Below are 18,158 nucleotides of genomic sequence, written 5' to 3'. Positions count from 1 at the left end.
GCTGCTGATGAGTTTCAGCAGCAGCTGACTTGGGGGCGGCTGGGGTTCTTAAGTTGAATCTGTATGTAAGTCGGAACTGGTGTCCACATTCAGCCTGTTGAAACTGATCAGTTTCAGCAGCGGCTGAATCTGGATGCCAGTTCCGACTTACATACAGATTCAACTTAAGAACAAACCTACAGTCCCTATCTTGTATGTAACCCGGGGACTGCCTGTAGTTCATAATATATATAAAATTTTGTTACTCTAGGGTGCTATAGGACTACTCACTTTTTTTTAAGTTACAGACTAACACAGCTACCCCCTGCGATGCCAAAAGAAATGTATTTTCTCACACTGCTAGAGTTACTCTGGACATGTCAGTCTTCTCCACAGTATTAGCTAGAGTAAATCTTTCCTAAACTTTTTACTCTGAAGCTATTCTGTTGAGGCTTACCTTTTTAAGTGAAAAGGCATTGCCTTGTGGTAGTGATATGAAATACTTGACATGGCCATTGTAGTGATATTAGCATACATCTTGCCTAAGTCGTGTTTTTAAAATAATAAGTGAATTGTAACTATTGCATATTTGTGTCCTGTTTAGAATCAGGATTGCTGTACTTAAGATAGGGCAATTTTATTTGAACTAGAAGATGTTTATATGCAAAACCAGAGCTTAAGTATTAATATTTCAACTGTGCTATGAAATAAGCTACTCAATCCTTGGAGTAGAGAACAGAACAGTTTAGAGCAGTAGTTCTCAAACTGGGGGTCATGGCTCCTTAGGGGGTTATGAGGTTATTACATGGGCATTATGAATTGTCAGCCTCCATCCCCAAGCATTTATAATAGTGTTCTAAATTGCAATATTTTTATATTTATATTTAATGGGGTGGTCACACACAGAGACTTGCTGTGTGAAAGGGGTGTCTCAGCAGTTTGAGAACCACTGGCATTGAGAAAAGATGGCTGAAGAGTTGATATCATTGTCTGGCCTCCATGAATGGCATTGAAATCTTGATTGATAATATCCAGGAAGATCTTAGAGTGAGATGCATCCTGGCGATAGAGCACAAGAGAATTTGCTGTTTCAAATCCATGTGTTTGAGAGTATGAGCTAAACTTCAGAGGACATGACAACTAAGCAGCAGATATCACTATCAGACTGTGGAGTAGGAGAGACAATTCTGAGAAGCAATGTAAGCATGAGATAAAGGAAGTGTGTCCTCAGGCTATGAGCTGGCATAGTTCTGGCATTTCCTGACTGAGCACTTAACTCTGTGCAATTAACATTCTCAAGTTAATTGTCTATGATGGGAATTCCCTAGAATTGAAGAAAATCAGAAGATTTAGAAATTGCTGTATTTTCACGGTCTTCAGTGAATGGCATGTCCATGGCTATATTCTAGATATGGCATTATTTCTCCAATCAAGACTCATGAGGCAGCCTGACTCAGCAAATTCAGCTCCCATGATTCCTGTGAAGGTATGTTGGGTAGCTAGAACCACTGTGCAGTTGACCCTGAATGCCACACACACGGCAACAGCAATCACTATGTGGCACTCCTCCTGGTTAGTTTCAGCAGCTGTTGCTAGAGCAATGTTTCCCAATTTTATTTGGCCATGGAATCCTTTCAAACTCGGAAGAACTTTGAGGATCCCCTACAGCTGGGCCCAGGATACCCAGGGGAAAATTTGTTGAGCGCCCAAAAAAAAAAAAAAGCCACCGGACCTGGGTGTCATGACGACAACCCCCCGCCCCTCCACCGACCCCTCCAGGAAGACAGACAGTCTGGTATATGGAGCTGAAAAAGTAGACCACTAATAAGTAAGGATAATAATAATGAACAAATGCTAAATAAAGTCATGAGATCAACATTTAGTTTAATTGCACATATTTAAAAACAAAAATCACATTTAATGAGTACAAAAAAATAAAAGCTCAAACAAATATGAATCATGTTGGCAGTTTTCAATGTGAAGAGTGGTTTTTCTTCTTGGCAAACTCTTTTTATATTTCGTTCAATACTAACAAGTTAGATCTGCATATGTGGCTCTGCATTCAGTTGATTTCTGTATTTTGTTTTTGTTGCTGCATAATTCGAGAACCCAGTTTCACACAAGTATGTGCTGGTGAAAAGTAACAACTGATGAACTGCATATCTTGATAAAGCTGAATATTCTTGACATAAACTGCCCCAAAATGTAATCCGAGAAACTTCTTTAAATGTTTGTATTAATTGGCCATCTGAATTTATTTCAATTAGGTTTTCATAATCTTGCATAGAAAAACTGACTTGCTTTCCTGTTATACTTAATGGATTTCAAATCCAGTTATTGTTGTCATTTATGGCTGGAAAATACTTCATGATGTTTGTGTATAAATCACAAAGATGATCTTCTTCCTGGCCAGGATATTGCAGAGTACAGGAGAAAGCTTGGGGCAGAGTGCCTGACCATAAGGGAGGGTACAAGAGGGGTCTTGGGCAGGGTGTCAGAGCAAGCTGGGAATGCGGGCTCTTGGCGGGGGAAGGGGAGTGAGGGGGATATGGGTGCGGAGTCTGGGCATGGGGGGATGCTTACCTGGCTTGGCACCCTACTGCAGCACGAAAAGCCTCCAGGCAGCATGCTCTTGTTCCTCAGGAAGGAGGGAGGGAGCTCAGTCCCCCTGTTCCAGTGCGCGTGCGCCCCCCCCCCCCCCCAATGCAGCAGGGAACCCAGTACACCTGCAGCACCAGGTCAGGCTTCCTGCTGGCAGGGTGGGGTGGGGGAAGAGAGTGTAAAAACCCCAACCTTCCCCACCAGATCACACTCTGCCACTTCCCCAGCAGGCTGGGGAGGGGCACAGGAGAGAGAGAACAGCAGCACATGGGGGGGCAGCAGAGCCCGAGCGTGCCCCAGGTGTGTGAGGGGAGGGGTGGCAGAGCCCGAGCCGGGTTCCATGCGGGCAGCAGTTTAAAAATGCTGAGGTCCAGGAGCGGCTCCTCGGCTCTGGCCACTCCTACCAGCAGTAGCGGCTTCTGTAAAAGCTGTCACTTGCACACAAGGCAAAGGAGGCTGCAAGGCACCCCTGCGGGGTGGGGAGAGGCCATGCTGTATGCGGGGGTGGGGCAGCCGCAGTGGGTGGTGGAGCAGCCAAAGCTGTGCACCCCCCCAGAAGCCCGTCATCGCCAGCAAAGCCCCAATGGGAAATGCCTATGGGTTCTGCAGGGGGCAGGGAAGTAGAATTTTTTCACGGAACCCCAGGGTTCCACGGAGCTCCGTTTGGGAAACACTGCGTTAGAGAGAGCCAGACAGCAAATTATTTACCATCCAAAGACTGCTCACTCTTCTTTCACGGAGACTAGATAAGGGGATCAAGTCCCTCAGACTCTTCAGGGCTACCTTCAATCATTAGGAATTTATTTACTGACCTCCAAAAGAAGCCACTTTAGGTTCGAGCCTGATCAGTGGCATCAATAACCATACTCCTACTTCAAACCACCAGAGCCATCTGCCACAAGGAGAGAGCTCACCACAGGTGCACCTCCCAGAGCACCATTCTGCACCAATGCTGACTAAGGATGAAAAAGACCATTTAACTGATTAAAGGAGCGGGTTGTGGGAGGAGGGGAAAAAAGCATCCAAAAGCTCAGATTCCAGATGATTCCTTCGATGTACCAGAAAGCCAGGTATATTTCCATCAACATCAATGACAACTTCCACTTCACAATTCACCTGGTGCATGGGCTGCTCCTGCAGTTTAAGCAACCACTACTGACCAGTAGGTTTTGCCCTTTGATCGATTTTTTTCAATGCCCCAGAGATTAACAAAATGCCTCTTGGCAGTGGGATTCTCCCTCTGTTGTTCCTTTAAGTCTTTTTCTAAATTGAACAGTTTCTATCTTTTTAATCTTTCCTTATATAGAAACTTTCCATGCCACTAATAATTTTTGTTGTCCTCTATTTCCAATTCTGACACCTTTTTTGAGATAGGACAATGAGTATTCTGCTCAGTTTACGTGATGCAGGTATATGATGGATTCATATTGTGGGGGTGTGTTCTCTGTATTATCTATCCATTTCCTGATGATTCCTAGCATTGTTAGCTTTTTATTTTACTTGCAACTGAATATTGAGTGGAGGTTTTTGGAGAACTATCCATGATGACTACAATATCTTTCTTGAGTGACAGCAAATAACTTGGACCCCATCATTTTGGACATATCATTGGGGTTGTTTTCTGGTGTGTGTTACTTTGTACTCATTGACACTGAATTTCACCTGCCATTTTGTTTCCCAGTCACCAATTTTGAGAGATCGTTGTTACCCTTCACAGTCTGGTTTGGCCTTAACTCCTAAATAATTAAGTATAACTTTGCCCTTTTTCGGATAATTTATGAACATGAACAACAAATTATTCTTTGCATCATTCATTCACTCCAGATCTTTGAGATGTTTAGTCCATATACATATTCCATATCCAACGTGCCATCCTTGCTGGTGTGGCAGAGTGGCTCTTCCATTTTATACTTTCCTATAAGGAAGGGAGGGACTTGTGCTGCCTGAGGAATACTACTGCCTAGAACATTCTGATGAGAGCACATTGGGTGTGCACTTAGCAACTGTGGAATATGTATATGGAGTGTGCATCTCAAAGAACTAGTTACTATATAGTTAAACTGCCTCCTTTCCATAGTTGCACAATAGGATAAGTACATCAGAGGAGAGTGGAGGGTCTTTTTAACAAATTAGCAAAAAATACCTACTTTTGTCTTACAGACCAGTGTCCCCTCCACTGGACAATGTTGTCTGTATATGACAGTTAGTTTTAGCCCATAGGCTAAGTCTCACCAAATTTCATCATAGGATGACTACATCATAATAGTATCTTGTGATTACCCACCTTTGCTTTACAGAGATCATTTTATACCCCGTCCACATCAGTAAATGTCTGCAAGTGCAATTTAGCAGAAGAAAAGAAGGGAAGTTCATATTTTAGCACCATGTAACCAGAAAATACTATTTGGACCACCATGGACCATATTTTGGGAACTGCTACTCAGTGCTATTTATGGAGTAATGTAGGTGTGTATGATACTTAAAATAAACTGGTAGATGCCTACCCTAATAATTGTACATTGCAAATTAGGTGTAATACTGCAACAGTGATAGATAAAAGCTACAGCGGTTAAAAGGTTTATATTGATGTTTATGTCCTTCCATCCACTTCTGGTTTTGGAGTTAACTGTTTCCATTTAATAGTCAGGCTACTGTAAGCATTGAATGCTGAAGGAAAAAAATGTGGAATTCTTTGAGAGAACATATCCTGAGGACCTGATTTTTTTAATCATGTGGTTAATACTACTTTTAGGAAGTGTTAAATTGAATAAATATGTCTATTATAAATTTTGTAATGTGTGTTTACAGCAAGGTGAACTAGCATCTTGAAACTACAGAATGAAATATGTATGTAGGGTACATTTCATACAATATAAATATGGGCCACATTAGTATAAAATAGTGGTGCTATTTGGGATGGCCTTGTTGCTTCAAAGTGGTGATACTTTGTTGACACTTGTTTGGGATGATCTGTATAACAAAACCTTTGTACTACTCCATATATTCACATGCCATGACTTATACATTAGAAATATTTAGAATGTTAACATTTATTGGTATTGTTTTTTCATATGTCTACTTTTCAAGGCAGGATCCTTGAGGCTATCTGTGCATGCTTCAAACAGCAAGCTCATAACTTGAGAAACTTGTCAATATGACCTCTAGCCATCTCTTCCCTACCTGTGGAATCCTGACTTCAAAAGGACTTTCCAGGGCTGAAAGAGTTTCTATTGGAAAATTGGTATCATCCTTTACAAGTGGTCTGAAGTGCCAGTGTCTAACCCAAGGGTGGGCAAAAGGGCCTCTGCGGGCCAGATCCACCACCAAGCAGGTTGATCTGGTCCATGGAGGCCCTGCCTCAGTCCGATTAGGGCCTGGGGGGCAGGGGAGCATGTGAAGCTTCCTCCAGCCCTGTGAGCACTTTAAAGGAGCACTCAGGACTTTAAAGGAGGCGACATGGCATGCTCCCCCGCCCCCAAGCCCTGATTGGCCTTAGGGCAGGAGAAGCTTGCAAAGTTTCCTCTGTCATCCCTCCCACCACCCTTCAAGGAGCATGCGGCACTTCAAAGTGCTGTACACTTGCGCAGGGCGGGAGCAGAGTGAGGGAAGCTTCACAAAGCTCCCCTCCTCTAGGCCAATCAGGGCGTAGGGGTGGGGGAGCGTGTGATATCTCCTCCCACACTGCAAGCAGCGCGTGGCACTTTGAAGTGCCACATGCTCTTTGAAAAAAGAGCAGAGGCTAGTTACCCAACCTCTTTCTACTTGATCTAGTAATGAGGTCATAGTTGTGCTTACAACATACCAGTTACCATGCAAATAACTGATGTCACACATTTAAAAAGGCTACTACCTAAGTGTTCCATGAGGTTTGAGTGAGATGACTGTGGTTTAAAATAGCTCTTTCATTAATACTAAATTAACTTATTTCTGTTGATGACTTTTAAAGCTGCAGTACAAATTTCTAGTCTTACTTTAAATTGAAATCTTGTAAAGCATCATTTTATTTCTGCTTTTATGCTCCATTCTAAAGCGCTACAATGTTCTACTAAATAAAACTTGAAATGAAATGCCCATAATAGTTTTGAATGGACAACTCAGACTTCATCACATCTTATTTTAGTGCGTTAGCACATTTCAGTTTCAAGTCTTGCAAGTTTGGTTTTATTTTGTAGAACTTCACCTATGATGAGGGCTACAGTTCCCTCAGCACCTAGATATTAAATTTAGTCCCAAACTATATGACTTTGGTGGTAAGTCTGGTTATTTTGTATGCATCTACCTAATAAGCTTGCACTTTAAGCCTGGAAAGAAACTAGAAAGAGACCTGATAGTGTCTTTGGGGTTTTTTGAAGGTTTTATAACTAACAAGGAAAATCTTGAAAGAATCAAAAAAACTTTGACAATGATCTGAGTTAAATGTCTTTAAATTCTAAGATGTCTGTTTTCAGTCTACATACAAACATCTATTCTATTTTACAGCAAGTCTAGTGTTGATAAATGCATGAGGTGGCTTTGGTAGAGTTCAACAACCACGGCTGTAGTACTTCTGACACCTTAATTTGCTGCTCTTGTGTTCTTAATTTTCATTTTCCATAAATCTGTCTTCAGTATAACTAAGATGCAACAATTCAGCTAACTTTGACAGCAGTGAATTTTAAACAGGCTACTTGAATGTGGACACACTGGTAACTGGTGAAGCCCAAATTCACCATTATACTAAGCACTGTTTGAATTATAAACCAACTTCTGACTTTCAGCAAGTGGATGGTACAGGATGGGATTTGTACCCACGCAGCTTGTGCCTGAATTCCCATTGATTTTTAGTGTAATTAGGTGCCTAGCTCAATTAGGTGCTTTTGAAAATCCATCATTTCTAACCAGAGCAGACACATCTTGAGGTTGTGAGTACACAGAGTGCCTTTGACAACTCTAGGGCTGTGTCTACATTGGCAAGATTTTGCGCAAAATCTTGCCACCTGTCTACACTGGCCACGAGTACTTGCGCAAGAACACTGACATTCTAATGTAGGAAATCAGTAGTGCTGGCGCAAATACTCTGACGCTCCCGCTCAGGGATAAGCCTTCTTGTGCAACTTTTCTTGCTTAAGAGGCCAGTGTAGAAAGGCAACGTTAATGACTTGCGCAAGAAAGCCGGATGGCTAAAATGGCCATCGGAGCTTTCTTGCGCAAGAGAGTGTGTCTACACTGGCATGAATGCTTTTGCGCAAAAGCACATGCCAGTGTAGATGCCCTCTTGTGCAAATACTTTAATGCAAAAAGTCTTGCGTTAAAAGTATTTGCGCAAAATCATGCCAGTGTAGACGTAGCCTAGGAGGAGAGTAGGCTTTGGAAAGCTTACTGCGAAATGCTTAACAAAAGAGAATGCTGCTTAGCCATATGGCTGATCTAGAAGTGCTCACTCCCCCTTTCATTGAGCACTATCAGTCCCATGGAACTTGGAGAGAAGGCAGTCTTGGCTGGCTGCTTTGCCCTGTGGTATCACTTACAGAAGCATACTTAGGCTCTGCTTATCTTGCACATGGTACATGGGTCACACAAGTTTCCCGGCCTCGGATCATCTAGGAATTGCTTCTCCCTGTGGGCACTGCTGGTTCTCAGGCCTTGTCTATACTAAGTTTGTACAGGCATAACTATCTTGGTCGGGGTGTGAAAAAAACAATATCTCTGACTGATATAACTGTGTCAGTATAAATTTAAAGTAGAGATTAGCTTTTCTGACAGAGTGCATAGTGAACATTTAGGGTATGTCTACACATAAATCGCTGTGGTGACACAGCTGCATACCTGGAGCACATCAGTGAAGACATTACCTACATGGACTGGAGGGGTTCTCTCATTGGCATAGGTAAACTACCTGAGAGATGGTAGCTAGGTTGACAGGGAAATTCACCTATTGATGCTAGCATGGTCTACTTCCACAGCTTCAGGGGGTAGCTGAGTTAAAAAAACAAAAACTGGTCTGGTAGCACTTCAAAGATGAACGAAACATATAGATGGTATCATGAGCTCTCATGGGCACAGCCCACTTCTTCAGATAACCTACTTCCACAGTTAGGTTAAGTTTAACTCACTCGGGTGCAGATGATTCACGCTGAATGACCCCATTTGTACCAACCCAACTTTCTAGTGTAGACCGGATCTCACATAGGTGGTATTCCTCTGAACCAAAAAATACCTGTTGATGTATGCTGCACCTACAGAAGGAGGCTATGCTAGCGCAGCTCTACAGTGAAGACATAATCCTAGGCACGTAAAGGCAAAAGTTTCAGAGGATTGATCAGAAGTATTCAGTTAGCTGTACTCAGGATTGGTCTACATTGTAGACCTATATTAATACATCTGTTGCTTAGGTGTGAAAAATACACACACCTGACAACAGTTATATGGGCCTAATCCCTTAATAGACAGCATTATGTTGGCCAGGAGCACTTCTACTGATTACTACCATCTCTTGGGCAGATGCTGGGTGGAGAGCTCTTTTTGACTCAATTTAGACCATCTGTAAAGTGCCACAGCAGCACAGCTACCTCTGTGTAGCTGTGCGAGTGCAGCATTTTAAGTGTAGACACACCCTCGTTCTATTAGGGAAGTTGTGCAGGGGAAGGAGGGGAACATGCTAGGTTGGAGATGAGGCATCACATAGCACCAGTTGAGGGAAAGGAAAGGGATGTAAGACCAAGAGAGCTTGGAGACCTATGGAGGTGTAAAAAAAAAGGAGAAAAACATTGGAGAAAATAGCTCCAAAGAAGAATTGGGTTAAAGAGGATTAACTAAGAATTGGAGTGAAGCTTTTACATATGAAAAGTGTAATACCGGAGACAGGGAGGAAAAAACAAGATCACAGAACAAACGTATTTAAGTATACATTTAATTTAGTACAGAACAAGAATCCTGAAGATTCTTCTGGAAAACTTCATGAAAATGATAAAACAGAAAGGGGAAAACAAAATACAAGGTAGACAAAATCTGTTTTCATAGCTCTAACAAATGAGAATAAATAGTAATTAACTATGTACACAGAACTACAATGAGATGGTATTTAGATAGGAACTCTGCAGTATTCGTTCTTTCATTGTCAGTGCTGTATATCTATCTGTAATGGGCACTGATGTTACAGTGCAATGACTCATCCTTTCCTCACACTCTTCTTCTCAGAGGCACTATCTTTGAATATGTAAATTCCTCTGAAAAAGTATGAAATCCTAATACCTTAAAGAACAACCTATGATTATGGTTTTGTCTTGATTGGGAGAAAATGTGGTTTTCAGACCTATTGCTCAATCAAGTTAAAACATCCTTTCTAATTAGTAGGAGGCTACAAAAGAAGTCATCTAACAAGACTGTCATTTTAGCTCAGTCAAGTTAGCTGAACTGGATTAATTGAAGATTCCTGTTAAAGCTGGTTAAAGTCATACACCGATACTCAAAGTTGGCAGGCCACGTGAATATAGATATGCAGTGCCAGTGTGCTCATTACATAACCTTTCTAAATTTAGGGGAGTCCTGAAGTTCACTGTCAGGTATAGGTGTCCTCCACTTGATTTTAAACTAAAAGGGAGCAGACTTCATTAGCAACACTTCTATCTTCTCGCTCTAAGATCAATGTAGTAACCTCACTTTATTTTCCATTTGCACCAAAAGAGGGTGTGTAAGGCAACTTTATAACCTTTATATGCTAAATCATGTTATTGTGTTAGTGTTATAGGCAAACTAATCTGAAGAGCATATGGAGGTATGTAGCCAATGAAGGACTTGCTTTTAAGTTCCAGTGTTACAGCATGTGAGTTGGCAATTTTTAGAAAAACACTCACTCTTTTTACTTAGACTAGGCATTACAGCTATGGGACCAAACTTAGGAGGTGATAGAGATGTTGCGTTTAATACTGAGTGGCTACCCAATTAATGACTAAATCTAACTCCTTTGGGCTTTTAATTAAAAGAGCAATGTCTCATTGTTTCACTCTTCAGATTTGGAAGGAATATTTGCCACCTCCTTTATTCTCCTCTACTTAAATAATCTTATAGGTGAGTAGGAATAAATAGGGGTGGAATAAGTGTATTCTAAAGGCGGGGTTTTCTATGAGTACTTCCCCATCCCTTGTATCTAAGTATGGCAATGTTAATGTTTGAATTTAACTACCATAGATGTTTGTGTAGTTGACACAAAAAAGATCTGATATTGTACATCTGTATTATATTTCTAATACATTACAGGTGAGAGCAAAGGAGAATGATGTTGATAGTGAGGGGTTCATTAGAAATACAGGTTTGGGTAATCATGTTAAATTCATGTTATATTGCATTCTCACTGATGCATAATTTTTTCTACCCACTTCAGGGCTCATGTTAATTTGTATACACAAAAATAATTAAGTGAGAGCCTGGTGTTGCCAGTTGGTGTTGCTAGTTCAGAAAGCTAAAAATACACTCCATTATCCAAGGAGAAGGTCAGATTTTCCTTTACCGTTCCTGCTGATATTTGAGTAAGTGGCAATCGATCAGGCTAATGTCTGCTTCTCATTTTTCATAAATGAAGGGCTGTGGCTTTAAGTAATCACTGACTGCTTGTGCCAAGTTGCAGAAGCTGCAATATGTGCCTCTGGTGGGAGAAAGCAGTACAAGTAGTACGGTAACCTGCAAAGCATGAAGTGAAGCTGAGACAAGGTCCAATGGAGCCCTTCCTTGTAGTGTCTTGTATCTAGCCAGACCAGTTTGGTTTGTGGTGCTGCCAGTACCACCTGTATACCCTGGTGTATGTGCAGGGGGGAAAGTGGAGACACAGAAGCTGGAAAATGGGCTGCTCTAGCAGCAAAATGTGCCTCTATTCTCAGTGTGCTGCAACAAGGGTAATTAGTATTTGTTTTATAGTGTTTTTCTGGAAGCATGTCAGGGAATATAGGCAGTGGCTTACTGCAGGGAAGGTGACATGGCTCCAGCAGCAAGCAGTTCCTGACTGGAAAGCCTGAATCTTATGATCTCTGCAACATTATGCACTCCACAGCAGTGGTTGCGTCTGGAGGATTCTGTTCATGAAGTGTATGTGGAGCTGTGAAATACCTTGAATGTAGTTGTAGTACGTATGCGGTAGATTCTCCTACTTGAATCTGTTTCTTAAACTCTGTTCTATGCAGCAGCTAGTTTTTTGAGGGTCTTTCGATTGTGGGCAGACTGAGGGGCAAAGGAGGTCCCCCCCCCCCTTGGCTTTTAAGTTGAATAGAAAGCTGATTCTTGCTTTTAAAAGCTCTGGTTTTCTTGAGTGTCCAGATTTTCTATATTTTTATATATATTTTCTTTCTTTTCTGATCTGTTTTTGTGAAGCTAGATATTATATTTTAGCAGTCATTGAATGTATAAAATCTATTAATGAAAATTGGTGATTTTAAAAAAAATAGGCTTTACATTTCCTTCATAGAAGATTGAACTTCTGGCAATTGAACTTTGTTTACATTCAGCACAAAGTACAGAATGCTGACAATCTTAACATAAATATTCAAGTGTATGCGTTTGAAAGAGGCATGGATCATGTGTCGTGTTGAAATGTTGTCGGTCAACATACAGTTACACTGGAAAAGAAAATATCCTGAGTAGTCATTTAATTGCTCTAAACTAAGATTTAATTGGATTGTTTACTTGGGAAAACTAGAGAGGTGTTGAAAGAATAACTTCCATAATAACTAAGGAACATCTGTGTGTGTGTGTGTGTGTAAACAGCAAAGCTGTTACCCTAAATGATTCATTTCTTGGCTCCTCACTATTGCCTTTTGTTTTCCTACAGATAATGTGAGTTAATTATTGGAACATGCTTTATTCAAAACACTAGTAGCCAATTGTGTGGTTTTTTTCTTTACAGAAGGAAGAAGCACTAAAACAGCATAAAGAGCTATCTCAAGAATTCCTCAACCTTCGAGGAGAGCTAGGTGAGAAGCTATTTCCCCAATTTTGGAGGGTAAGGGATAAATGCAGCAAGAATCCTTTTGTAAAGACAGATGTCATGTTATTGTAATAGAAGTCATTAATTCCCTGGCTGACTTCTGTTCAAATGCTTAAGCACTGCATTATTCTGGAGTCTGGACAGCATGGCCCCCAAGTTCACTGAATTCCTGGCACTGATCTAAGCCTAGCATGGCCTGTTCAGGAAGCATGCCTCTGATGACCAAAACATTCACTTTCCAAAGACGGGAGGATGTCTCTTTCCTGTTGGCTATCTAAATTATTTGTAAACTGTTTCTACAGATACTTCCTGGCAAAAATCCATTACAATTACAATGTGCCATATAAGTCTTTTCTTACTGATGTGTGGGCATATGATTGTAAAATTAATAGAAGGAAATGCCATCAATCTCATTAGATTAAATGTCTGAAAACTCTTCAGTGGACAGCTATAATATATTGAAATGAACTGTAATATGCAAGGGATAGTTTTTCCAGCTTTGAAGTTGCATTTAACTGTTTAATGGTGACCTCAATTTGTTTTGCCTTGATCTTAAAGTGGTATTTTTCAGAGAGAGCTAGCTGTGTTTGAAATGAAAACATAACTGCAGTTGAGGCAAATGCAGCTAATACTTAATCAACACATTTTTGTGCTAGCCTATTATTGTAGCATTCTTAAAATAACCTGTGTGTAGCTATTTCATATACATCATAGTTACTGAAAAGTTGGAAAGTGATGTGAAGTCCTGAAAGTTGTAAATAGTCTGTCAAAGTTTACTGTGCTCTTACTTGCAGCAGCAGCACTACCTGAAGGCTTGTTTTCCAAGAGTTACTGATGGGATAGGCATTTGCTGGCAGCTAGCAACTGAGACATGAGCTTAGCTTTCCTTGGGCCCTTTACTCTCCCCAAGCATCAACTGTCAGGAAATGGCTCCCCCGTCTGTCTCAACTAATTATGTCTAAAGTTTTAAAAAAATGTAATGTAAGCTTTATGCTACAGTTTCTTTGGTGTTCACACAATTGAGCAAATGCTTCCTTTCCTGGCCCTTTACTTACTTAATTATACTGAAGTAATTCTGCAGGATAGACTATAGTTTAATAATCCACATCATTGAGTGATGTAGTTGTGATTGCAGCCTGCCAGCGTGCCACTGTGTTGGCAGTAGTAGGTGGATTAACTAAGCTGACGGGAGTGTTCTTAGAGCAGCTTCACCAAACACCTCAGCAGTACAGCTGCATGGGTGCAGTGTTTTTAAGGATATATCTTCTCTTAGGGTACTTCTCTCACAACTTCATTAACTGAGCACTGCACAGTCAAGGTGCAGTAGAGCAGTATTTCTCAACTAGTGGTACAAGTACCCATAGGGGCACTCGAAGTCTGGGGGTACGTCAACACAACTGAAATATGGAGCAAACTTAATTTTTGTTTTAAGTTTTGCAGCACTTTATTATTTTTGTACTTTTTAGATCCAACAATTTCATTGCCCGCTTGGCTACAATTAAGTTGTTTAAACAAATGTGTTGCAATGGTAGAAAAATTGTGTCTGAAAACTGTAGGTACAGGGGGTACTTAAAATTTTTATTTTGAAAAAGGGGTACTTTATCAAAAAAGGTTGACACTGCAGTAGAGTACACTAGACTTGCACATTTCCTAATTTGCCATGTTTACTGCACACATCAGAGGTTCCATTCCTTAAGGTCTGCGTGCCATCTTCATGTTGCTCGAAACACTCGCTGAAACTTCAACACCCTCCCTTTCCCTCATGCTAAGGGCTTGGAGGACGTCCATTCCCCATTGTGTCCCTCACCATTCATTATTTTTTTTAATCTGGAGATGTCATCTGAGATGAGCAAGAATATTGTTAGGCTGGAAAATGTTAATGGGTGCATCACCTGGTTTAATTGATAGTCAATAACACGAGAGCAACACTATGGTTGTATGTATTAGATGGGAGAGGCTGCATGTCCCCCACTTCCCCTTTGGGTTCTGATTTTCCTCCAAATCAATAGGGCTCTCACCACTGAAGCCTAGAATTTTCCCTCAAATTTTGAAATTGATCAAATGTGGCAGTCAAGAGACGTTTGAGTATAACGTCTGTGCAATCTTGACCAATAAATGCTAGAAATTTTAACTTTAAATGCCCTTTCTCATCTTTTGCATGCAATTTTATATTAAATTGCAAATGTGACTATATCCTCCCAATGTAGACTTGTCAATGTGTCTTTAGCCTTCCTACTGCTTAGTATGGAAATAAGCTTCTTCTGCTCTAGGGAGGTTATGGGATTTCTATCATTGCAAGTTTAAGAACAGATTAGAAAATCTTTATCTGTAAGGGATCATCTAGATAATACTTGGTCCTCTTGAGGTCCCTTCTAGTCCTACCCATTTATGATTCATAAACACTGAAGAGCCATGTTCCTAAAATAAGGATTGTAGAAGTCCTACAATAGTATGGCTACAGCTGCAACATTGTGATATGGACACTTAATACAGTGACAGGAGGGTTGGCTTATTGCTTTAGTAAATCCATCTCCGAGAGGCAGTAACTAGGTTGTTGTAAGAATTCATCTGTGTCTACATTGGGGCTTAGGTCATCTTAACTACATTGCACAGGGGGTGAAAATATTCAGTCCTGAGTGATGGAGTTAAGCCAGCCTAACTTTGTCATGGAGACGAGCCCTTGAAAAATATTTAGTACTGGAGTTTTAGCTTCTTACAAGAGTCTCTTGACAGAATGCATCAGATTTTGAGAGATGTTAAAACAGTCAGTCAGGTGTGGCAAAGTCCTTGCTCAGGCCCCTTGCCTTGGGACCCCTTTGAACCCCTTCTTGGGTCACACATCAAACGGAGACCCTTTCTGATGCAGTCACCCGTGCCTTTATTGTCAGTGCCGACTTCCCACCACCTTCTATTCACAGAGGTTTTGTTCACAGGAAACTCAGCCAGCCTCTCCTTCTGGCTTGGGAGCACACTCAGACGCACCCTAGCTCCTCGCTCCTTCCTCTCTGGTTGCCTTTGTATAGGCCTCTGGTTAATGAGGCCCACACTTACATTTGGCCTTTTCAGCCAGGCTTTAGTGGCAGAGTTCTGGCTAAGCCCACAGTCTGTCATACAGGATTAAAGGAAAGAAGAACCATCTTTCACTCTCCCCTTCCATTCACGTAACTTTTCAGTCACCTTTCCCGTTCATTTTCCTACTGACCTAGTTAAGAGAGAATTTTTAATTGGCATAGCTTTATTAGGGATGGTAAAACCTAGTCTGAGAGAATAGATTGGGAGGACAAAACTAACCTGTATTTTTTGCCAATCATCATTTTGGGGAAAAAAAATCCTCACTTGGTTGCCCCCTTTGAAATGACTGCCTCTAGGCCTCAGCTACCTTGTTGTGACTGACTACTACTATCTGCAGCGTCTCTAGCTTGGACTACTGATTTCAGATCTCATTCTCAAATACTTCTGTCAAATGGGCAGTGATGGGTAATTAAAAAACTAGGTCTGGCCCTGCCAGCTAATTTGGGCTCATGGCTTGAGGCTGCAGGGCTGGCTAATTACAGAATAGGTGGTCAGGCTGGAGTCTGGGCTCTAAGATCCTGTGAGGTGGAATGGGAATTGAAGGGTAATAGAGTACCAGTTTCAAAGATTTGTCTTACAGTTGATGGCAAAGTTTGAGTTAATATTAATAACACTAACAAGTGATTATGCAAGGCTGGTCTTCCAAACCAGCCAAAGGGAGTTGCAGGTGTAATGCTTGTGAGTGCATGCAGCACATTGTGACCAAATGCCTCCCTGTGCTATGGAGATACACACTGGCCCCAGTAGCTGGCTGTATTGAGCAGTGTGTAGGGCCTTGGCAGACAAGGAGCCTGTCTGAGGGTCCTACTGGGCCACGGGCTGGGAGCTGCCTATGGTAAGCGCCCTCTGGTTAGAGCCTGCACTTGGCACCCCACTCCCACCTGCATTCAAACCCTCTACATCCCTCCTGCACCTCCGCTCCGGTCAGAACCCCTCCTTCCTCCAAATCCAAACTCCCTCTCTGACCCTTCACCCTAATTCCTTACCGAGAGCTCCTTCCTGTACCCAGTCTCCATCCCAGACCCTGCACTCCATTAATATAATAAAGTGCCGCCCCAGCCACTTACCAAATTCTTGGGAGTTGGCCCCCCATTGAAAATTATTGCCTACCTCTGGTTTTAATCTTCTGCTGCCAGTGTACCAACAGCCCACAAAAGTAGCTTCAACAATTTTAGCTTATTCAACTAAAAGGGAGTTGAGTAGTTTATTTCCCCTCCCCCCCCCCCCCCCCCCAAAAAAAAAACTTGCCACTGTGCTTCGGTGGATCACAGCTGAGAATACCAAATTAGGACAGACTGCTGATAAATAGGACAGACTCGCCTCAGATTGGTGGTTTGTCTATCATTAGACTATACCAGGTCACTAACAAAAGTGAACATTTCTTTCCTCACACTGCTTAACAAGAAGTCCACTTGCAAGCCACTGAATTTTCCTGTCATAGTTATGTATTGTTCAGGAAGACACTGTAGTGATGGTTACTGTAATCCAACCAATACAGAGGAGCAGGGAAAGAGCCAGTGGATAACATCCCTGGTACAGTTGCATGTAGAACTCTGATCTCTGTTTTTATAGCATGGTGATGAGAGAGTTGTGGAGCAGTTATCACTCACCAGGATTCTTTAATTTGAGAGAATAATAGCAAAGTGTTCCAAATGATCCACTGTTTTGGTTCTTCCATTACTTTTAATGCTCATCCAGTTGCATTATTTGAATGATCCAGATGATTAATTTGCCTCTAAGTAAAGAATCCGCCTTCCCTTGCAATACTTGGACACTTGGCATTTTAAACAATATTTTGGACAATACATATTTAATAAAACAGAGGATGCTAAACGGGGGAGAGGGCACCTACACCTTCAATGAATAGCCACATTAGCTCTTGTTCATCTGGTTAGTAATTTGAATTTGTAGTACCAAAGTTCAGGATGTCTGGCAAAGTAATCTTTGGCAGTTGTAGTAGTTGATTTTGTGTAAATCTTACCATAAAAGTCATATTAATTGTCTAGGGTTGCACAGTTGACGCTACAATAGCAATAAAAAAAAAAAACTATGGTGAATACATCCTGAAGTTCACTCTTGAACACAAATGATCAGTGAAAAGTGGAAGTGCCATAATAATCACCTGATGACTTAAGAGCTCAGACTGAAATGTGAAATAATACAATGCAGAGTTGTTTGAATGTGAAGGATGCATACCATACGTAATGCAACTTCCGTTTTTCCTAGTATCCAAAGAAACTGTTCTAATTCATATAGGACAGCAGTGTGTAGGTCTGTGGATGGGAAGAAGAGGGCAAGATAGACCTATAATAAGCAATAACATGAGACATGACCAAAGACTACAAATCAATCTGGACACAAAGCTACATGTGATTTGAGTTTTGAGCTTCTGAGGGAGTAGAGGTCTTAGTCAGGCACCCCCTCTGAAAAGTAGGTAACAATGAAGATAGTGGGAATGTCAACATTTTGGGCTCTACACAAGTATTAGCTGGAGGCTTTGATAAAGGAAGCACTTACCAGGATTTTTCCTCTGCTCAAAGTGTGGCCTACGAAG

The 18,158-nt window shown here is 41.4% G+C and overlaps 1 protein-coding gene across 7 annotated transcripts in view; it reads left to right on the top strand.

Annotated features, from left to right (window-relative positions):
- Positions 1–18,158, top strand: part of MTUS1 (microtubule associated scaffold protein 1) — a 192,158-nt gene that overhangs the window by 152,337 nt on the left and 21,663 nt on the right. For all 7 annotated transcript variants that reach the window (XM_075931169.2, XM_075931164.2, XM_089777883.1 and 4 more), the window contains one exon: positions 12,452–12,518. In XM_075931169.2, coding sequence (XP_075787284.2) covers positions 12,452–12,518 — 67 coding nt within the window. The remainder of the gene's footprint in view (positions 1–12,451; positions 12,519–18,158) is intronic.

This window comes from Pelodiscus sinensis, chromosome 4 (assembly GCF_052426305.1).
Source record: "Pelodiscus sinensis isolate ZL-2025 chromosome 4, ASM5242630v1, whole genome shotgun sequence".
In the NCBI taxonomy this organism is placed as follows: Eukaryota; Metazoa; Chordata; order Testudines; family Trionychidae; genus Pelodiscus; species Pelodiscus sinensis.
This window is presented reverse-complemented; position numbering and strand designations above follow the sequence as displayed.